Below are 23,733 nucleotides of genomic sequence, written 5' to 3' on the forward strand. Positions count from 1 at the left end.
GGGCTCAAATGTTTAGCACTGTACCAAGATCGCAGATCTATAAGGTGAGCCACGTCTTTTGGGCAGTTTGCATTGGAGCAGGGTTGCGAGCATTACACAGAGTGAATATGGGTAGGCGTATCAATGTGGGGAACAAGGCGTCGATACCTGATGCTCCTTTTTCATCAGTGAAGTCCACCTCAATAGATAAAATGTTGCAAAGAGCTATAGGTGTGGTGGCAACAGAGATAAAATTAACTGAGAGACGTCTTTCGCTAACACCCGTGTTGAGGCCTATTGTTTATTTTATTTATTTTAGACATTTGTAAAGCGCACTGTTACCCGGAGATGTCCTGGCGCTGTTGAAATGCTCTAGAAGGGTGTGAGCCGAACGAGATTACTGTGTGAATAGCCAAGTTTTAATGCCTTTCCTAAATGTCATAAGATCCGTGGTGTTTCTCAGGGCAAAATGCAGGGCGTTCCAGGCCTTTGTGGCCCCCAACACAAAACCCCTACCCCCACATCATGCTTTCCTTATGCTAGGAACCCTGACCAGACGCAAGCTCGATGATCATAGCTGTCTGCGGGGGTTGTACCAATGAAAATAATCTTTCAAACAGGCCGGTCCGAGGCCTTAAAAACCAGACACAAGGCCTTAAAAGCAATCCGCTTACTTATTTATTTATTTATTTTATTTATTTATGAAATTTGATAAAGCGCGAACAATGGCCCCAAGGCGTCTCGGTGCTATGAACATCTGCATCATATTCTCCACTGGTTGTGCATGAGCTAGAGAATTACTGATTAAACAGCCAGGTTTTTAACTGTTTACGAAAGGCCCAAAGGGAAGTACAGGTTCGAATTGACTGAGGCAGGGTGTTCCACAGTTTCGGGGCTGACACCAGAAACCGCCGATCTCCCCAGGAGACAGTCTTAGTGCGAGGCACCACTAAGTTATTGCGAGTGGCAGAACGCAGTACCCTGGAGGGCCCGTAAAGGATCAGTTGATCTCTGAGGAACTGAGGCCCCTGATTATGCAGAGCTTTATATACTATACAGAGAGTTTTAAACTTGACCCTGCTTCTAATGGGAAGCCAGTGAAGTTTTCTGATAGTATCTGAGGCAGACTTATGTTTGGGAGTTCAGGACAATAGTCTGGCTGCCGCATTTTGTATTATTTGCATTTTATCCAGTACCCTGCTCTGGGCACTGGAGAAGAGTCCATTGCAATAATCCAAGGCGGAAAGGACCAAGGAACTGACCAAAGTTTTCCCGGCACTTTCAGGGAGGAAAGGGAGGACCGGCCGCCAGTGTAGTTTTGTAAGTTGGCCCGACACAGATGCGTATTTCGGAATGCCAGTCAGGAGTCTGGCTGCTGCATTTTTACAGGACCTGCATCTTGTTCAGAAGTCCCTGTTGAGCGTTCAGCAACTAGCTATTGCAGTAATCCAGCCGAGGTAAAACCAGGGCTGTAACCACTGTCTTTTAACTGCTTTCGGGGAGAAACGGAAGTATCTTCCGTACCATTTTCAAAAGAAAATAAATTGAAGATGTTAGAGCATTAACCTGGGGCCTGAATGAGAGTTGGTCATCTATGAGAACCCCTAGATTCTTCACCTTGGCCACTGGAAGAGGGGGGATCCCCAACTCTTCAGGCCACCATTTCGGATACGTAATCCCCCAATGCTACACTCTGTTCTCTGTTAGTCAGGAACGCATTCACAAAGTCTCCTGCTTTCCCCTGCACCACACAGTCCTTCAGCCGGTCCATCAGAATTCCATGATGGACCGTATCAAAAGCTGCAGAGAGGTCCAAAAGGACCAGTGCAGCTCTACCCCCTAAATCCATTACTCCTCTAATTTCCTCAGTTGCCTTTATTAGGGCCGACTCCGTGCTATGGCCCACTCTGAACCCGTGCTGAGAGTGGTCCAAGGCACCCGTTGTGCCCAAAAACACACTGAGTTGATGATTCATCATCTTTTCAATTAGTTTGGCTGGAAGTGGAAGCCTTGAGATGGGGAGATAGTTATTGGGATCTGCTGTATCTAGATAAGGCTTTATCAGCAGTGGAAGGATCGATGCCTGTTTCCAGCAGGAGGGGAAGCGGCCGGTTGCGAACATGTTGTTGAAGATCGTTGTTAATGTTCCCACAATTGGGCCAGGTGGCAGCTTGGCTATCGTTACTGGACATGGATCAGATGGGGACCCTGATTTGAGCCTGCAGAGCACTTTTTTTGTCTCTTCCGTGCTTACCGGTGTAACCTCTTCTAGAATATCTTTGCGTGGGTCGCCCCTAGAATTGTGATTTTGTGCCAGTGGCCACCTCCTGGTAATTCCTGTGAAAGCATTAAAGATTGTCTCAACTTTAGTCCTAAAAAAGTGGCCAGGGCCTCACACAGATCTTGGCTCGGCTGCGGCCCTGCAACTTTTGAAGATACAAGACTAGAAAGTGTCCTAAAAAGTTCTTTTGAACAATTGCTAGATTGACTGATACGATTTGTGAAATAGTCTTGTTTTGCTGGGGTAATCATCTTCTTATATTCAAGAAGCCCATGTCTTAGGTTCCTCTTGTCTCTCTCCTTATACCCTCAGCCCAATTCCCGCTCTAGCTTTTTACATCCTATTTTCTCTAATCTGAGTTCCTCAGAAAACCATGGGGCAGAGGGGCTCTCCCTCTGCCTACACCCTTTCTTCACAGGTATAAGAGCTGTATTTGCGTTTTCCAGCCAGTCCGAATAAACTAGAGCCGCTTCCTCCACATCTAGGGGAGGCTACTCCTTCGATGCCACTAGGAGTTCCTCCAGGCCTCCTCCTACCAACTTGCTCCAGGCTCTAATGGTCTTTATTTGTTTTTTAGGGCCGAGCTCTCTGCTTGTAAGCTTCCTAGACGCTATATTAAGCTCTACTATAGTGTGGTCAGACCATGCCACTGGCCATGTACCGGCGACTACTACTGCTGGGTGGTTGGAAAATAGACCATCCAGCCTACGGCCAGCGCAATGGGTGGGTCCTACCACCAGCTGTTTAAGGTCAGCTGTTTCCATCAGATCAAGTAGGGCCATTGTCTCCGGGTTTCCATCATCCTCCAAATGAAAGTTGAAATCCCCTAGTATAGTAAAGTTCTCTTCGCACATACCTACTTCCAATAAGCTCCCCATGGCCACCAAAAAAGTATTTCTCGCCCCAGGTGGCCTATATAGTAGGTGTTCCTTTCAAAGCGAGGTGGTTCAGAAGCGTAAAGTTGAATGATAAAGCTTCACAGGCAACCAGCGGTACAGGCTTAAAGATGGCTTTAATATCACTTTGGTAAATCACTGCTAGACCGCCCCCTCGTTTCCCCTTACTATCCTGCCTATGGCAGAGATATCCAGGGGGAGTGGCCATCACAACGTCTGGCCCAGCAGGGGCGTCCATCCAGGTTTCCGTAATGAACGCTATATGTATATCTTTCTCTATTAATAGTTATGCACACTCCATGTTGTGCTTCTCCAGGGACCGAGCATTGATGGATACACATTTGAAATTTTCCACCTCGTCCTTTCCTGTCCTTTCCTTCTTTCTTATCCCTATATCCCCCAACCCTGTCAGCTGACTAGAAGTCAGTCGCAGTCTCGGTAGAGCTATCTTGCAACCCATGCATGTCCTAACACTGCGTAGCAGCTCACTTCTCGGATCTAAACATATACAATCTGCCCCTCCACCTGATCCTTTGAGCCCCAGTAATGTTCCCCTGTCATACCTCAAACTGAGACCCGTAGCTGTCTTAGTCCGACCAGGGGTCCCAGCGCTGAGCAAGGGCCCGGCGCGGATGGGCGCAGACGGGCTTGCCTTTGGCGCGTCTGCTGCGTGGTCGCACCAGCCCGGATTTTACATGCTGGGGAGCAAAAAGGCTAGAGCGCTCACCCTGGCCCACTCAAGATGGCAGCCATCCGGGTGAGTGCCTAGTCACCCCCGCCTCCCTTCAAGTGATTCAGAATGTAAGGCGAGCGCTTTGGTTCCCTGCTACTTATATCTCAGGGGCGATGCATAAAACCTCCTCCCAACCAAAAAGTTAAAAAAAATTCTCCTTAATACGTGCAAAACAACCGAACAATGGCAGAAATCTCAGTTTGCAAATATCACAGGTGTGCAAATATCGCAGGTAGTGGAACAATCACGCAGCATTCACACAAGCTCCCGGCTCACGCCTCAGGAGCAATTGTGAACACTCAGGAAGGCTTGGACTTCGGTGGCCGAGCGGGACTTCTCTTCTCTACAACTAGAACCCCTGCCACCTACTCCTCAAGAACAAATCTGTCGGATGGGTGCACGCCCAAAACTTACAAAAATTGCACGGCCTGCAAAATCCAAGCATACAAGGAAAACTGGAGCACAAATCCCTACTAGCACAGTGGAGGCTGTAGTCCCTTCACCGCCGATGGCTAGCAGTTCAGTCCCACCACTGTGGATCAAGGCAGCCATGTCGGACCTTCAAGTCCACGTTAGGTTAATCATAAGGGAAAATCTGAAAGCCCTTGAGGATCGCCTGGCCAATATAACTAAATCAATGGACAAGTTGGTAGACATCTTTAGAGCAGCAAATAGGCCAGACCTGAATAACCTGTGCATGACCACCACTCTACCTATTACTGGCTCATCTGACATGGCTGATAGGATTCCTTCTATTATTGACACTGGTGCTACTGCCATTACTGTGGTGGGGGGGAATAAGGGGAGTGTCCACAACGAGACTGTAACGGATAGCAGGGTGCCACTAACGGTCAAAGAATCACAGGTGGTGCCCGACTCCAATGGTAGTCCAAAGTGTGTTAGGGTAGCAGGGCAAGTGCTACATGGCTCGAATACAATGAGTGCCTCTAAGGTGGCCCACTTGGATAATGGTCCAGATCTTCCTTGTATCAACCTGCCCACTGCTTTCACCCCATATGTGATTATATTGGCAGGAGTACCAGAGTTAAAGCGGGAGTCAAGGGAATCCTTTTTTGATCTCAGATATACATTTTTACACTGGTCTAATATTAAAACCCTGTACCCAATAAGAGACCCAAATGAAATCTTGATGATACGCAGGGTGGGTTGGGTGGGCAAGAGGCCTAAAGATATCAAGGGGGACTGTGTGTTGGTTAATTTCAGAAACACATGGTTGGTGGACTCCTTGTTAACCACCGCCTATTGGGTTGGAGGAAGTATAATTCCACTCCCCCTTAGTTATTTTTACCCGACAAGTACCCCATGAAACACAAGGAGGGGTTATCTTCAGTCTTTTGGGAATAGGCCAGTGCCCAAACTCAATTCTGCTCCTTCTCATCCTTGCCTTGTTCCACCAATTTATAACATCCCAGTAGCAAATAGGTTTGACCTCATAGACGCAGTAGATTGACTCCAGCCTAATATCGTGTCGACTAGGGACTTAGCCTTAGATCCTAGAGTTGATAATTTGATAGGCTCCAGCTTAGCAATTGCTTCGCCGCCACTGACTAGTATGTATCCTGAATACCAATCTGATAGCAATGGTTCCCAGACTGACAAGGATAAGATTCAGGGGGAAACTGTACAAGCATTTGCTCTGCGGGTTGTGTCATGGAATGTAGCCGGCTTACCCTCTAAATTGGATTGTCCTGAGTGGGGCCAATTTGTAGAACAATACGATGCTTGCATGTTCCAAGAAACTTGGGCTAGATCTAAAGTAAGAAAGATGGGTTATGCAGCATTTGAGAAATTGGCAATACACTCGGGAAAGGGAAGACCGTCTGGGGGTTTGTCTACCTGGGTGGGCACACATGTGGGCTGTGGAGTGCAAGAGCTGGAAACACACTCCCAGGATATTCTGCGTGTGGTCCTTACATTCCCCATGGAACGATCCATTGCTTTGATTAATGTTTATTCTCGCCCTGTGGCTAGGGGTTTTACCTCTCCCACTCTGGACGTTTTATTTGCATTTCTTGCAACGATCCCTCCTAAAACACGGATCATAATTGGTGCTGATTTGAATACCCAATTCGAACCCCTTGAAGGTCTATCAGCTAAGAATATGCATGATGAGGATCGCAATTGGCCTATCCCCGAATCCACTCTCTCCCCTATCAAAGCCTGGACCCCGTTGGCCCTACAAATCAATGCCCTATGTTCTAATTTCTCACTGCGGGCTTGTAATAGTCGCTTTATGACAGGCAATCCTGCTAATTATACATTCAATAGACCTGGATGTACTTCTATTATTGACTATATTTTAGTCGATACTAGCAGCTGGGAAAGAGTGTCTGAATTTAAAATCTGCTCCCGCAGTGACAGTGATCATAACGCCTTAAATATAGATTTTTTAGTAACACAGGGCAAAAAGCAAATAGACAATTCGAGGCACTCAGATACTGGCTTAGTCCAGGCAAATAGAGGGAGGAGGGTCCGCTGGGGTGACTTTATTACATCTCAAGTCAAACTAGCCAGTCTCTATCAGTCAATTATCCCCTACCTTGTCACTGCTGAGCAAATTGCCACTGAATCCTGTGCCATTCATTCCATCCAAGATATTGGTGGAAATCATATAAAATTATTTGATAATATGGCTCCTTTTTTTACAATAGTTCCAAAGGAAGGAAGAGTGTTAAGCCTAAGCACCAATAGTTCAACAAAAATTGCTGCGCTACTAGACTGAAACTAGTCCAAGCCATCAAGGATAATGTAAGGACAGATATTGTAGATGCAAGGGCATCCTATAGTAGGGAGATGAAAAAGGCAAAAGCTTGTTGGGAAAACCAGAAATTTGAAGAGATTGGAACCGCCCTTTCAGCTCGTGATCTAAGATCCTTGTGGAACTTGGTAAACAAAGGTTCCAGTCAAGACAAAACAGCAATAGATCCTAATATCAGTGAGGAGGCTTGGATAGCCCATATTAAACCTTTGTATTCCTTAGCTGGAACTGGCCCTTATGACACTGGTGGGAGATGCCAATTGGAACCAATGTGGATATCAGGATCCCAAATAGAGCCTGGAGAAGTAATTCTTGCCTTGGGGAGAATAGCTCCCCATAAAGCACCAGGGCTAGATAGAATCCCGGGAGATCTTTTCCGTAATGAAGTAACCATCTGGACACCTTACTTGACCCAGCTCTTCAATGCTATAATGGAGGGCATGCCCACGCCATCTACTTGGGCTGGCCCCGAAATTATACCCATTTTCAAAAAGGGATCCCCTCTCCTTCCATCGAACTATCGTCCGATTAGCCTCCTGGATGTGACTCAAAAAATCTTTGCCCGTATTTAATTGGAGCGAATAAACACCTGGATGGAGGAATTTAACATCCTAACACCCCTCTAAGCAGGCTTTAGATCAAGGGTGTCCACAGTCAATCAGATATTCAGACTTCAAATGATTCATTGGAAGAACGTGAGTATAGAGGGTGGCACTCTATACCTGATCTTTGTAGATCTGAAATTTGCATTCGACTTGGTTACCAGGGACAAGTTGTGGTTGATCCTTTTGGAGATGGGGGTCCCGGAGTATCTTTGCCATATGATCGCACGTCTGCATGAGGGCAATTATGCACAAATCAGACATGGAAAGCATGGCAATCTAACTTCCCCCAATCCAGTAGAATGTGGGGTTCGACAGGGTTGCGTCCTTGCCCCAACTCTTTTTTCCTTATTTGTGAATGGTTTAATTGACGTCCTCAACAAAGGACTAAATATTGATGCCCCCATGTTGGCAGGGCGTAGAGTACCAGCCCTGATGTTTGCGGAGGACACGCTATTGCTCGTGAAGTCCCATATGGGAATTCAGAGGACACTCGACAATTTCAGGCATCTGGCCTGGAGATTAATCTCCAAAAGACCAAATACATGGTATTCAATGGAGGTAAAAGCTCACGTCAGAACCCTATTCTGATTGACGAACCATTGGAAAGAGTTGTTGTTTTCGATAATCTTGGTATTACCTTGACTGAGAAAATGGACTGGGGAGTCCAAACTAGCAAGGCTAACTTGAAACTAGTCCAGATCTCGGGAGGCAAACACATTTTTTTTAGTAATGCTTCATGAAAACACGCTCTACCGCCCATGGAAGTATACAGGGCACAGGCAAGAAGTGCTGCACTTTACGGTGCTGAAATTTTGGGCCATTATGCACCACTAACCCTGGAACGCACAGAGAACAAGTTCATTAGACAGCTCTTTAGCCTGCCAATAAGCACACCCCTAATCCCATTGAGATTGGACTTGGGTGTCAGGTCCATCTGTGAGGAAGCAGCATTAAGACCCCTAACCTTCTGGCGACGCCTATGGAGTACCCCCGAGCTAGCCCCGTATAGAGAGGAACTCACTGAGATACTGGGGCTGAATGGAGTGGGTAAGATACCTTGGCTGAGGCATCTGAAGAACCTATGTGTGGAATTGGGACGGGAGAACCTCTGGACTGAACCCTTAATTGCATCACAATGTATTTCTAGGAAAGTCTTGGTTGAGTCTTATAGGGAACATAGGCTGTCCACTTTATTGAGTAATGGCTCGTTGGGTCATTTGACTAGCGACTTTTTAACATTTACAAGTTTTTATCAGACCAAGACTATTCTGGATAGTATCCAACCAGCGTTAGCCAAAAAATTGTTCTTACAATTTAGATATGGGGTTCTTCCCCTGCGCTCCTTTGTTAAAAAATGGGGGGGGGGGGGGACTGTGACATGATGGAATGTCCCGCCTGCGGAGAGGTGGAGGAAACCAAGGTGCACGTTCTTTTCCATTGCCACTCCTACAGGACACCCAGGCGACTCTAGTTAGTCCAAGTTTGCAAGAATATGGGCACTAGACATTTTAGTGAGGCGTTTATGATACTCAAAACGGAGTTGCATCTCCCATTTGTTTATTCAGTCTCAAGATTTCTATTTTCTATGTGGTGTATACTTAGGAAGTTCTTAGAGCCTGATCCTCCTTAGATTGGACCTAGTAATATCCAATTTGTCTATCTTTAGATACAAAAAGAGTTTCCCTTATAATTAAATGGTTCATGACTGTACACACACAATTGTAGGGCTAGCAAAAAAGCAGTTTTTTAGCCGTATTTTAATAATTTGCTTTAATTATATGTGCCTTGGGTTATTGTTATGGTCGTCAAAACTATTTATACTTATTTGCATTTGCACTTTATGATCGATGTTTATGCGGTAGGGCGATCTTATGTTTAAAATTTGTATCAATGTTTTTTATCTAATTTTTAATGAGGGTTTTAAAGTATTGTAATTTTATTTGTGCTTTTATGGTCAATGTACCGAAATAAAGCTTTTGAATGGCAATGGCTACCCACAGTTGGAGTGAAAGTGCACGGAAATGTAAAAGAAGACAAAAATCATGTTTTAGTTAAACAAGGTGTGAATATAGGGAAAGGATTCAAAGGCTGTTTTTTAGCACTCTGAAGTAAATGAAAGGTCAAATATAGCACTTATAAGAAATTAAACTAAACTCTATCCTTGTAGATGCCATGGAGCAGAATCTATCAAATGCAATTAATAAGGAGTAACATATATGTAGCTTGTTGAGACAAGATAAATTAGGAAGTAACTATCAGCAAAGTATCCTGTGTCAGAGAAAGGCGAAACAGAAGCACAAACTTAAAACTAACGTTGATTTGGATTCTTCTTCTTCTTCCTCTTCTTCTTCTTCTTTTTCTTCTCCATCTTCTTCTTCTTATTATTATTAATATTGATTCTTATTATATTAATAATCAAAATACCATTATTAATGTTATTGCTAATAACTACTACTATTACTATTATTGTTATCATTCATATCTATCTATCTATCTATTAATATTATTATTATTATTATTATTATTATTACTACTGCTATTATTATTATTATTATTATTATATGTGTTATTATTAATAGTATTTATTATGTGTATTATTATTATTATTATTATTAGTAGTAGTAGTAGTAATAAAACACACAATAATAATGATCACAATAACACTGATAATGATACTAATACTAATAATCTTACTAAGCATTACTATAATGATTATGATTACTAGTATTGTTATTATTATTATTATCATGCTTATTATTAGTATTATTAGTAGTAATGAAACACATGATAATAATGATAATAATAACACTGATGATGATATTAATAGTAATAATAATATTACTAATCATTACTATTATGATTATGATCACTATTATTATAATTATTATTACATCCACTAGTACTATTACTATTAATAATAACAAAAAAAATATTCTGTTAATGGTTAGAGTCTAATGCTAATGGTGGTCTCAGATTCTGAGTAATACCATCATTCTGAGACAATTGAAGCCACATTGGGACAAGACGTTTGTTTCATAAATAGATATTTATCCTGGAATGAGAAGAAATCAATACTTTTGGAGATGTGAAGGTGATGATAGCCTTAAATGGTTGAGAGATAACAAGAAATGTATATATGTGTAATTCGGAGTCCATTTGTGCATCACAAAAATTAGCAAATTATTTTGCATCTATTGCCACCTGTGTAGGCCCTAGTGATGAAATAATTTTATTTAGGAGAAGGCCCTAGCATTGGAGAAAGTGTGTTCAAGAAGAAGGTTGGAATGCTTAAGCATGGTTGGTGTGTATAAAGTATAAGTTAAGGAGAGTGTGTGTCATGGCGATGGAAGGGGTGATTGGGGGATGGAAGGGGTTTCTCCGGTTGTAATCACCCAAAAGGTTAAGAATCTGTGTGGAGCAAAATATTGTTGGAGGGTGCGGGTCACTGTCCACAAAGAATACATTTATTCTCAACAGTGCAAAGTATTTAAAAAATCTTGATTGACATCAGTAGTCCATTAAGTGTGACTACGCCTATCTTCCAAACTTTAACCCTCATTCATAACTATGGAGGGCATCTCTCAGATCAAGTATCTATCCTTTGATGTGGCTTCAGTCAGTAGCGTTTTTCTATAAAAGACGTGTAACATGATCTATTTTTCCCTTTTTCTAGACAGGCAATATACTTTGGTAATAGACATTAGTAAATGGCAACAGAGCAAAATGAAGTTATGCAGACAGCGCTCGAGAGTTTGAAAGAGACATGGCTGACTTTATCACAGAGAAATGCAAATGCATGCCAAAAGAAAGTAATTTTTTTGGTTCACAATTAATTTGGAAAGTGTCTGACCAAAGAGGATTTAGGGCCTCATTACGATGAGACCTGAAAAACCTCCGACTGCAGGACGGAGGCTTTCCGGGTCTCATTGCAGGTTTCACTTTCGACTGCTGCATTATGGTGAGGGGGTCGAAAGTGAAACCGCCTGGTCATGCCGGCTGGATTCCGACTGGCTCAAGGCATCTGTCAGCCAGTTGGAGGCCTGCTCGTAATGCCTATGGACGGCGTTTCCGCTGTAAGCATTATGATGTCGGTTTCTGACAGGCTTTCCGTGTTGGGCTTTCCGACATGGAAAGCCTGTCAGAAAGCAACAATAGGGGCCGCTAACAGGGACCCCTTCACTCTACGGGTGGGGCCTATGGTGCCCCAATGTTGATCCCTGCACTGTGTGGCAGGCACCTTGATGATGAATAGATTCTCCCATTTCTCTATGGTAGATTGTGCTACGGCAGGTTTACGGTAAGCAGCATAAGCTTCATGGAGAAATGGCAGTATGCAACCACGCCATTGTAATGTTGCGGTTGGGACTATCGACCAGAGGTTGGTGGGTCCCGATTCTGCAGCTGCGTCGGCAAGACTCACGTCCTTCCAACATCGTAAAAAGGCCCTTATTGTGTGCTATTCAGTCAGCTTGTGCTTTGGTGGACAAAAAGCAGCTTTCATAAGCACATTCAAGTACTATAATAAATCTGTGTGTCCTTTTGATTATAAAACAGTGTTTATGATGCTCTTGCTGGGAAAGTAGATGATTCTCTGTAGAAGGTAGAGCTTGAGAGCATGAACGGTAAAATACATAGAATTTGCATACATCGTTAAAATGTTTGATATTTAAAAGAAATGTCCTCGCCTTTGATCCTGTGTCTGTGTGGTAGTTGATGTGTTGTGCTACTTTGAAACCATTTGGAGAGGCCTATAGTTTCTGCCTCACAATCTTTTAATTTGGCTGGAAGGAACTACTTTTTATGTATTTTAAAGTTATATATGCATACATAACATTGTCACTGCGTATTACATATTGTCCTACTCTATATATTATCTGTAACTTTTACAGTATGTTCCTGAATAAAGTTTGAAAAATACACCCACTTTAATTATATACACCAAACTCACTTGACACTGAAATGGATAGGGAACATGTACCTCGGAGCATTAACTGCATGCCCAAGATGTGCAGAAGTTGAGGCAGACCTTAAACACATGGTATGGTGACGGCCTGAGATCTCGCATTTTTTTTAGATGAAGTGCGTACATGGAAGAAAATGTAAGGAGATGCTGTCTCTTGGGTTGGAGGGTTCATTCTAGGAATGCTAAACATGTGCGTACTTTTGAAGAATTGGCCCTTGTGCTGGCTAACATATGTGCTGCCATACCATAGAAGGTGGTGTCAGCGCTGTCAAGTTTGACCTGGAAGAGGGTTGTACAAAAATGGGCACACTCTGAAATCCACACATTATGTAGTCCCAGTCCACAGGCGGGTCAGGCATACGTTACACTTACTGGGACTGGGATTTGGAGAAAATAGAGGCAAACTCTGATGTCTGACCTTCTCAACGTACATTATGGGGGCGTGGTTTTTAAGGTGACCAAAGTACAGGGGAGATAGAAGAGGAGGCATGAGAATTGAAGGGCATCGAAGCGCGTAGAAATCGTAAGGAGGAAGGGGTGCCACCGGCCACAATTTCTGGACTTGACGTGGGACTGCAATGTGGTGATATTAGAACTCATGCTGTTGTGATATGGTGTAAGTGTAAGCAAAGGTTTAGACTATATATTACTCCCTATAGGTTTGAGTGCATGCAGTAACGGTATATGGATGTATGACGATACAACGCGTGCCATTACAATGCGTCTTTAACAACGAAAGTCGTTACAACGACTTGCGTTGTTGGGCGCGGATAGTAAATAGTTGTAATAATCCAGGAAACAGGTTAAAATCCAAGTAGGTTTATTGAGCAGCACAGCATCATGTAGACAGCTTCAAGTCCAAGTACAACTGACATTGAGATGCAGAATGCATCACTAGGAAAGTTCTGAGAACCAGAACATCAAGGAGAAAGGCTCATGCCATTAAAGGGGAAGTAAGATAAATACATGTATACAGTGCAGGATGTAACACATCCCCCCCCTAAGGAAAACAAGGAAAAACATATGTACAAAATTGAAAGGTTAACAAAAGAAATATGTCATACAAAGTCCCGTAAAGACATGGGTTTCTTACGAGAACGGGAATCCTCCTTGACCCTAGAGGCAATAGTGTCAGAAGGGAGCACAAAACGAGAAAGAGGCACATCATGAGTATTCACATCATATTGGACAGGGCACTTTGCAACTTTGCTCACATTCCAGACCTTTCCATCTTGCGTGATAACAGTGTTGTTAAAAACATTTTTGATCTGGATAGGTCTGCTATATTTGCTCGTGCCCTTGCTAATAAAAGAAGGTCTCATGATCTTGACCCAATCCCCAACAGCCAAACCATGCTCTCTTGCTTTCCACCTCCTGTTATACCATTCAGCCGATTTCTTTTGTTTGCATAAAACTCTGTCCGCAAGACTCTTAACATCAACAGTATCTTCACCAAAACCTTTGCACTTCTCTTTGAACCACCAAGGGCAAATGACCGATGCTGGATCTCTTCCCTTAAGTAATTTAAATGGACTAACTTCAGTAGTGGTATGGGGAGTTATACGATAGTTCCAAAGTTTCTCTCTGAGAGCATTTAACCAGTTACCCTTTTCCTTGATGGAGTCAATAACAAAAATTTTTAACACACGATTGAAACGCTCAACCTGACCATTCTCGTGCGGTTCATAGAGAGAAGTTCTGACATGTTTAATATTACAGGATTGTAAAAATGACTGCATCTCTGACGAGACCAATTGAACACCGTTGTCTGATACCAAAACGGAGGGACAACCCTCTCTAGAAAACACTTCCTGGAAAAACATAATAATGACTTCAGAAGTAATTTTGGAAACAAACTTTACCTCTGGCCATTTAGAATGATAATCAATAATGACTAAGGCAAAACGAGAAGACTCAGGTAACATACTGAACGGGCCAGAGATGTCAAAAGCGATTTTTTTCCACGGAAATTCAGGCCAGACTACTGACTTAAGGGGAGGAACAACAACTTTCAACATTTTATCCTTGTCACAACACTCATTGCATTCTCTGACAACACGATCCACAAATCTGTCCAAACCTGGCCACCAAAAGTTTAACCTAATAAGGCGCTTCATAGCAGAAATTCCCGGATGGGTCTTGTGAGCTAATTTGAGTATCAGGTCCTGAACACCAACAGGTGGGATACACTTGTCACCTTTAAAAACAAAGTTCCCTTCGCAAAACAATTCATCCGCAACATTAAAAAAAGGTACTAAATCCTCTCTGACATTGGCTTTGTTGGGCCAACCTTCCAACAAATATTTCCTTAAAGTATTCATCCTATCATCCTTCTCTTGACAATTAAGCCAAAATTGTTCAGTGATATCTTGATATTGGGTACCAACATAATCCTGCAATCCAGAGACAAAATCAACATCCTTACACCCAGAAGTACCATCAACTACACTAAGACATGGAAGACGTGATAGACAATCGGCTGTAACATTATTTTTTCCTGGTATATACTCTACTGTGAAACTATACTCCTGTAATCTAGATGTAAGTCGCGCAATTCTCGCAGTTGAGTTCCATCCTCCTCCCACTGAAAGAATATGAACAAGAGGCTTGTGATCAGTTCTTAACACAAACTTGCTTCCCCAAATGTAGATCCTATAGTGTTCAATTGCCCACACACATGAAAGTAATTCACGCTCTACACAGCATACCTGCGTTCTGTCTCACTCAAGGTCCTAGATGAGAAAGCAACATTCCACTCTGACACAACATCTGTCTGAGACAACACACACCCCAAACCATACAAACTCGCATCCGTAGTGATGATACACTTTTTGCCCATTCTAAAAGGTCCTAAAGTTGGAGAATTTACAATATCTTTTTTTATTTCTGTAAAAGCCTTTTCTTGCTCTATGGTCCAAACAAACTCATTCTTCTGCCTCAACAGCTTCCTTAAAGGCTCCATTTTTGTGGCAAAGTTAGCAACAAATTTGCTGTAGTACTCGCACATTCCCGAAAAGGACAAAAGCTGTTCCTTATTATTGGGAGCTGGGGCATTGAGAATTGCCTCAACATTAGATTTCTTTGGGATCAAACCTTCCCCTGACAGAGTGTGTCCCAAATACTCTACCGACTTCTTGAACAAATTGCACTTATGTGCTTTAAGGGTAAGACCATGGTTTTGTAATCTGGAACATACTTCATCTAGATGTACAGAATGTTCCACAACATTTTTGGAAAAAATTAGAATGTCATCTTGAAAGCATTTAACACATGAATCAAGATCTCTGAATATTTGAAACATTACACGGTGGAAAACGGAAGCGGCTGAAGCCAAACCAAAAGGCATTCTCTTGTATTGGAAGAGACCCATGGGAGTAATAAAAGCAGTGAATTTTTTAGAATCTTCTGTCAACTCTATTTGGTGGTACGCTGACCTAAGATCTAAAGTAGAAAAGATCTGCGCACCATCAAATAAGGAAACAAGCTCATTAATATTTGGAAGCGGATGGCAATCTATGACAATATTCGAATTAAGAGCCCTCAAATCAATACAGACTCTCAACTTTTGATCCGGTTTCCATACAAGAACTATGGGCGAAACCCATTCTGAAGACTCTATGGGTTCAATGATGTCATCTTTCAATAAGTCATCCAGCATATCTTTTAACTCGGACCTGACATTGATAGGTACACCTCTTAATTTTTGCTTAACCGGAATAGCTCCATCCTTTAGTACTATTTTGTGTGCAAACCCTTTCAACTTTCCTAGTTGATCACAAAATACTTTGTCAAATTTACTGCTCCACAATGAGGTAACATCCTCCTCCCCATCAGTAATGGAATTAATCATCTCTTGATCACTGCAAAGCTCAATAGGATCTTTGGCTCGTGGATTTAACTTGATGCCAAGTTCCCACTGATCTTGCCACCCTAGAACATTCACACCCTTAATAGCAATATATAATTTGATGTGGGCTAATCTACCTCTGAAAGCTAGAGGAACACACAAAAATCCTTCAATTGAAATATTCCCTCCATTAAAACTTTCTGCTAGGATTTCAGATGGTTGTAATTTAGATAAATCACATACATTCTGTAACTTTTCATCAAAATATTGCTTTGTGATAATGGTCCATGGGGATCCAGAATCCACCATCAATTCTATTTCAATACCTAAAATGTTAAACATGCACTTAGGTGATTTTTTTTCAATAGAAACAACAGTACTACTTTGAATGATAGAGACAACATAGCCTCTATTGAGCTCTTGTGTAGAGATCTCAGCATCATTAACAGAGGAAACCTTTGCAGGAGTAGAAAAATTGGAAATAGGACGTGGAAGTCCTGTTCGCCCTTGAGTATTGAAACGTCTTTCCCTACATACATTCCCAAAATGACCCATTTTGCCACATATATTGCAGGTCCTATTAAGAGCAGGACAAGCTTGGAAAGAAGCAATGTGAGATCTACTTCCACATCTGAAACAAGAAACTGAACTGTTGTTAAAATCAGGTTTCCTGAAGTTACTAATTCACACATTCTTTGTACTTAAATGTGTAGTACTGAAATTCTTTCCCTCATTTTTAGGCTTAATAAGGCATACTTCTTCTTCAACACTACTTTTACTAGGATTGGTACTTTGTTTCTCTACAATATTCATCAATTTTTCAGACATTTCTGTAGACTTAGCAATAGCAATACTTTCCTCAAGGGTAGGATCACCTAAACACCACAATTTATCTTGGACTTTTTTGTTTTTGACGTGAACAATAATTTGGTCACGAATCATTTCATCTGCCATTGTGCCAAAATTACAGCGTAAAGTTAACGCTCTCAAAGCAGTGAGAAAATCATCAAATGATTCATCCTGTTTCTGTGCACTGGTATAAAATTTGAAACGATTAAGGGCAATATTTGCAGTGGGTTTAAATCTTTTTTCCAATCTGGCAAGTGCTTCCGAGTAAACATTAAGATTATCACCACTGCCAGAAGGTAGCACAATAATAGGCAAAGTTCTAAAAATGTCCTGCCCTTCTGAGCCAAGACAATGTAATAAAATACTTTTCTTCCTCTCTGCCCCCATTCGCTCCCCATCAATAGCCTTCATATAATTGAAGAACTCTTCTTTCCATCTTGCTCAAGGCAAGGGAGGATCACCCTTAACTTGAAGAAACTTAGCAGGAGGGTCAAATTGCATATTCAATAACTCAATGACAATGAAATAAGCAGGGGAGAAAATTAAGAAATGCAGAAAATATCAAGTATAAAATGCACTGGAATATCACATGTAAAAGAGTATCTTGAATGAATTGTACTAAATAATGGGCAAGACCTGTAAACAAAACGAAATATGCAAGCAAATACAAGGTAATAGACTGTAACGATAATAATACAGTGCCCAGAATAATAATAAAAAAAATGTTTGTTAATTGTAGAAAGAAACGTTTAAGAAAATGTTGTAAATACCACAGAGCAGTGGTTATCAGCAAGGAGTATGTTTCTTAGTATAAAACTGGTGGTATTTGCCAGAAAATTTAAATGCTTCGTCCTCGATCGGCAAGTCGAAAGAAATACGAGGGTTGCTAGGATACTGAAAGTTTGACAAGAAACAAAATGGCCGCTCGTTGCACGCAGCGTGACGTGGGACGCTACTCACGCTGCGTGTGTTGTGAAGAGATACGTTGTAAGGATTCTTGAATGACGTGTTCCTTCAATGCACGCGTAGTCAGGCGCTGACGCATTCAAAACACAGCAGGCGTTGTCAGGAGATGACGCGTTGTAAACAGAGCTTGGTTGCTGGGAAGCGTTGACGTGTTCACGCTCGATTTGTTAAACTCCGCTCGGCGTTCACGTTTCCAGGCAACAGGAATGCTTGTTCAGCTGGCAGCTCCGCGTTCACGTTTCCAGGCAACAGGAATGCTTGTTCAGCTGGCAGCTCCGCGTCATGGAATTTAGACAGCAAGTCTAACGCGCTGAACCAGTGGGAGACTTGAATGATGCACAAGTCTAGAAAACTATGAAAATTGTAGAAATGTAACATTAGTATAACTTACTATTCTAACACCAGTCCCCGTGGATAGTAGGGAAGGTGTTGGAATAGTAAATATACTATTCTTTATCCTTTAGCGCCCTCCAGCGCAAGTCGTGGTTATGACTTGCGTTGTAAAGGACGAGTCGTAAAAGCACTGCGGGGTAACATCCGCGTTGAAAAGGATGTTCCCCCAGTATATATACAGGTGTACAGTTTTTTGTATTAAGCAAGGATAGATTCAAATGTGACATATAACATATATATGCTTTCTGCGTTTTGTAAGAGAACCTAAGAAAGATCTACTGGGAAAAAACATAGTGTTACAAATAGCTCCATTACTCAAAAATAGATGTTATATAGTATGTAATCATTATCACAGGAAGCATGTCAATACCTTACCTTGTGTTTTGTTTATGAAAATTTCTGGTGCATCGGACGGGTCTGTAACAGAGCATAAATAGCATTTTCAATTGATTGCTGGTAAAATTGGAAAAACATAGTAGGCCATTTGTGCTATTGATCTTCAAGTTATACTGTCAAGCAATGCTTAAAAGTACTTTTCACAAGAGTGAGATTTGCCAATAAGTATTGGTGTTTTATGTGTCCTCCTCAGAGTTGTCCCTCATGTCAGGAATAAGACAGTCCAGGTTTAATCTAGTTTTTGTGTATTATGTCTAAAATACTTCGAATTACTAGGTAGTCATGTGAATTGCATAAAGGTCTGTACATTCTTTTTTTCGCCAAAGAGTTTACCATAAACTAAAATTAATCATAGTTACTCCTCTCTCAAATTCTCATTCACAATCGTTGGTAAAGTCCCGAAATCAGGTTTTGACCTAATTAACCCCTTCCACGCTGATGACGAGCTGGACTCGTCATGGCGTAGCCTCCTCGCACGCTGATGACGAGCCCAGCTTGTCACGTAACATGCGTTTTAGAAAATCTCAGCGTGCGAGCGGAATTCTGCTAGCGCGCATGAGGTTAAGGGGTTATACCTTGAAAATTCCAACAGCAAAATATTCGATTTCAAAGGTCAAAGCTATTGAAGGGACAGAAATAAGGTGGTAGTATCTCTCAGGAAGTGACTTTGGGACTCCAAACCCTTGTACTTTTGCATCTGTGTGACATCAATGCCAAGCTCCACTGCCTCACATGTGTCCTTTAAGAGCATCCTACACATTGCAGCGTTCCTCATCAAGGGCCTGTAGAAGTAAAACCACACACCTCTGACTCTCCCAGCTCACACTATCTTCAAGCCCAGATATATAATCCTTAAATATCTTTGTCACTGACATCCCTGCCTATTTGGTTGACTAAATCGCTACCTCTGGAGTCAGTCGGTGCACATGTAGCCCAGACAGCTTAGTGGGAAAATGTACAAAATTAAAAACAAAGTAGCAGATTTTTTTATGGATTTGGATCAACATTCCCTTATCATTCGGTACATCCCCAGCCACACTACAACTTAGGATGGGGCTGAATCACAACTTTTTAATGATGCAGTAACAGTCCACTTCTGCTCAATCAACGAAGCCATTCCTCCAATCACTCCATGAGCGTATCGCCGCCTGTGACCCTCTAAAGTGCACTGCCGCATCTAGGCTATGTTCACACTATAGAAATAGCAGTTACATACATATGCAAGGTTCTACTCAAGAACTTGCTGTGATAATATTTAAATCTAGAAGTAGTACAAAGGTCCAACAAGGCGTATGTTGTGCACTGCGTGTGGGTTGAGGGAATGTTATGGGTTTGCTCTTTCCCAGACTCATTCAAAGGACCTCATATGGAGGCATGAGAGGCAACATGTATAGATAGTAAGTTACAGGGTCACTGTATTGAAGAAGTTAGTCCACATCCTCATTTGTAGCCTTAGTGTGTCTTTATTGTAGGAATGCTGGGTTTTTATATTTGCACAGCCGAAGAGTTCACCCAAACATGGTCTTCTTCAGGGCGAATTAAGGGTGATGTAATCTTGCCAAGGTAAAGTAGTGGTACTTGCAAAAGGTAGGCCCGTGTTAGGTTGTAGAGTCCCGCCAAGGTAGGGAGATCCGCACGATTCAGGTCCGTGTCAGGAAATCAAGTGAAGATAAGTACCCTTTAAGGATAAAGGTGCATGTCGGAATCCGTGGTCAGATGATTTAAGCTCTGCGGCGATGGTCCGCGTCGGAGGCAAGAGGTTGTTCTTTTAGGGCCACATGCATCAACGGGACATTTTGCGATTCCTTATTTGCGAAAAATAGGGAATCGCAAATAAGGAATCGCAAAATGGGATGCATAAATTTATTCGCATCATTTTTGCGATTCGGTGAAAATCGCAACTTTTACTGAATCGCAAGGATTATGCAAATTCTAAATTGCGATTTCGCAATTCCCATTGATTCCTATGGGCCAAAAGGCCCACAGGAATCAATGGGAAGGCATTGACATTTTGCGAATTTCTTTTTGCGATTCGCTAAATGTTCATGCATTACGTAGGTGCGGAGGGGTCAAAATGACCCCCCCTGCACCCCTGAAATGCATTTTTAAGTGCATGTTTCACACAAATGTGTGTCTGTAACATTACAGTGTTTAAAATGCAATTTTGAGCATTTTTAAACTTTTCCGCAAATTACCACGAGGTTCAACCTCGTGGTAATTTGCACCCCCTAATTGCGAATTCGCAATTTAAAATGCCATCATGCATTGCTTTTAAGGAATCGCAAATTTGCGATTCCTTAAAAGCAATCGCATTTTTGGAATTCGCTAAAAATAGCGATTTTCCCAAAAATGTTTGATGCATCCAAAAAAGATATTTAGGAATCACAAACGGCCGAATTTACAGATTCGCACCGTTTGCGACTCCTAAATACCTTAATGCATGTGGGCCCTTGTGAGCGAAGCGGGATCCGTGTTCGGATGGTGTCAGGTCCTATTAGTGGCAAACTGCAACAGAAAAAGAGAGCATGGCGGTTTAGCAATCCGGTGGTAGAGTCGATGCTATGGTTCTGAGGCACAGCGCCCATGCGATGGTTCAGTGATGAGAAGTAACTGCTCCATGGAAAACCTTAGCCCCCTTCCTAGGGCCAAGCAGTGCAATCCCTCACAGAGGTGCCATGACCGCAGTTGGTAGGAGGGTGATAAGGAGCCCAAGCAGGATGGAGGGCAGGTAGCCTCATCAATCACATGGAGGGCAGTCAGGTTCAGTGAGGCACCTACCCATGGAAAGCTTGTGTCCTGTTCCTATTGCAGAGCGGTGGAATCCCTCTTAACGGAGCGAGGACAGTGGAGGGTGGTAGAGCGACGAGGAGCCCAGGCAGTATGGAGGGTAGGCAGCCTCATTTGTCACACTGAGCATGCCTGATAAATTAATAATAAAATAAAATGAATAAGATCCCCTGTGCAGATTCTGACTGACTCGGCAGAAGGTGAGGGGAGATGAGGGGAAGTTAATGTTCTGGCGTTTAGATTTTTGGATAAATCCACTTAAATGTTATATCATAATATAGGATACTTGGACTAACATTATATTGTATGTTTTTTTTAAATTCACAATGTTAATGTTGGAGCTGACAAATTAATCTAACTTTAATGCTAATTTAACCTTTGTATTTTTCAGTGAATTTCTAGGGTATTTAATATGGTGCACTGTAGTGGGTTGGCTGTAAAGCTCAGCGGTATATTAAATACGGAAAGGGACATGCAGCCTCCGTGTCCGCGCCAATTATGGTCCTGGGGATCTCATCCTTCTTTGGCCAGGCAGCGTTTTGAAGGGGTAGGGAATATGCAACCCCCCTCCCTGGGCTAATTTTGGCTCTTGGGACCCCAGCCTTTGGAACCCGGCACTACATTGAAGAGGGTTAAAAGCCCCCCCTCCCTGACCTATTTGAACCCCAGAGACTCCATCCCTCGGGGTTCTGCGGTATATTGAAGAGGAGAGGGTATGCTGACATGCCTTGTGGCCAACCACCCACATGCAGTCAACCACAAGCTGCACACAGCCTTTGGCCATACTCAGTGGGGGTTTGGCCAGAGGACCAGGCCCTGGGACCCTAAACCTTGATGGTTTTTAGGTCAAGTCTAGCGGCAGCAAACATGCACTGCTTGCACTGCGAGTAATTTTGCAGCTTTGGAAGCATCGCACACTCTCCTCCCATATTTGTAATTTGCTTCTGGCACTGTCCTTCATAAATGCTGGGTTCCGATTCATTATGAGGCTTGTTCGTCCCACCTTGGTACCGCCCAGTCTCCATTTGTTACTGCCCATAACAACGGGTTTGGTTACTGCCGATAACGACTGGACCTTTTACTTAGCTCCTAACACAGCTTGCTTAATCTAGTGCGTGAGCACTATTTACTTCATTGACAATGGCGACTGCTTTCTTTGTTGTATGTGAATGCTGAGATCAGTGCCCGCTTTAGGGACACCGCGCTCAGTTTACATTTTAGTTTTAAAAGTTTGAAGTTGAGCATGGTGCCTGCTTCAGGGACTCTGAGCTCTGCCTATTTATCTTTATTAAGTGCTTGCTATTCGGGCATGTCATTTTCTACCAGTGGTAGAAGTGGGCGGGGACGGAAGGGCACGGCGTGCCCCTACTTCTAGAAATTATTCCAATCCGTTCCCCTACTTCTTAGTTTCAAAAACGCATCCCTGGACAGCAAGAATAGTTCTACTTAATAAAAACTATTTTAAAAAAATGTCAGCTTTCAGGGGCTGCTTGCACTTCTCTTTGACTCCAGACGCTGCAGCAGCCCCTCCCTGAGCTCGCACAGGCGGAGGGCAGGCCCATTGTCATTCCGACTAAGGCTGATGACCCCCTTTCGAATGACAATGCGCCCGTCGTCTGCCATTCGCATGTCATATGCCACTGAGATTGGAGTTAGTGATTACAGAGGAGCCTTCCCTGAAAGAGCGCTGCAACGCCTCGTTGGGGGTAGTAGGCACCATATAAATGCAATTACAATACAATACAATGATTGTGCCATGTTATGTGAGAAGGCCTGAAAGAAATGCCTTATCTGTGAATAGGGTTAATTAATTTTTTTTTTCACTGATGCACTGAAATGTTTTGCACTGTTCCTCAAGAAGGCAACCCAGTACAATCAAAAGATACTGAAAAAAACTAGTTGTCTCAGTTCCCTCTATGCTGACTTTGTTTGTCTGATACTGCAATGGCTGCAGATCTGATTGAAATCGTTAAGCAGCGCAGATCAGTATAGCATTGTATCTCCTCGTAAAGGGCCTGTGTGCTGGGGAATCTCTCGTTGTGACACTACAGTGGCTCTGACAATATGATCCCCTTTGACACCCATACAACCAACTTTTCATGACCTTCCATCACTCACAGCACAATTGGGGCAGGGCTTTAAGTGGGATGAAAAAACTGGGGGGCTCTCAAAGGGACGAGGCCGATATAATTAAGGATGTGGCTGAAAACATTTATGCTAAAAATATGTGCCCAGCGTAATGTGCTGCCCGACTTGTAT

The 23,733-nt window shown here is 42.6% G+C and overlaps 1 protein-coding gene across 1 annotated transcript in view; it reads right to left on the minus strand.

Moving 5' to 3' along the window:
* Positions 1–23,733, minus strand: part of LOC147701135 (uncharacterized) — a 169,011-nt gene that overhangs the window by 90,832 nt on the left and 54,446 nt on the right. Inside the window, exon 3 of the mRNA XM_086929905.1 lies at positions 18,667–18,708. Within this exon, the coding sequence (XP_086786031.1) occupies positions 18,667–18,708 (42 nt within the window). The remainder of the gene's footprint in view (positions 1–18,666; positions 18,709–23,733) is intronic.

The sequence above is a fragment of the Lissotriton vulgaris genome, chromosome 7 (assembly GCF_964263255.1).
Source record: "Lissotriton vulgaris chromosome 7, aLisVul1.2, whole genome shotgun sequence".
NCBI classification, from domain to species: Eukaryota; Metazoa; Chordata; class Amphibia; order Caudata; family Salamandridae; genus Lissotriton; species Lissotriton vulgaris.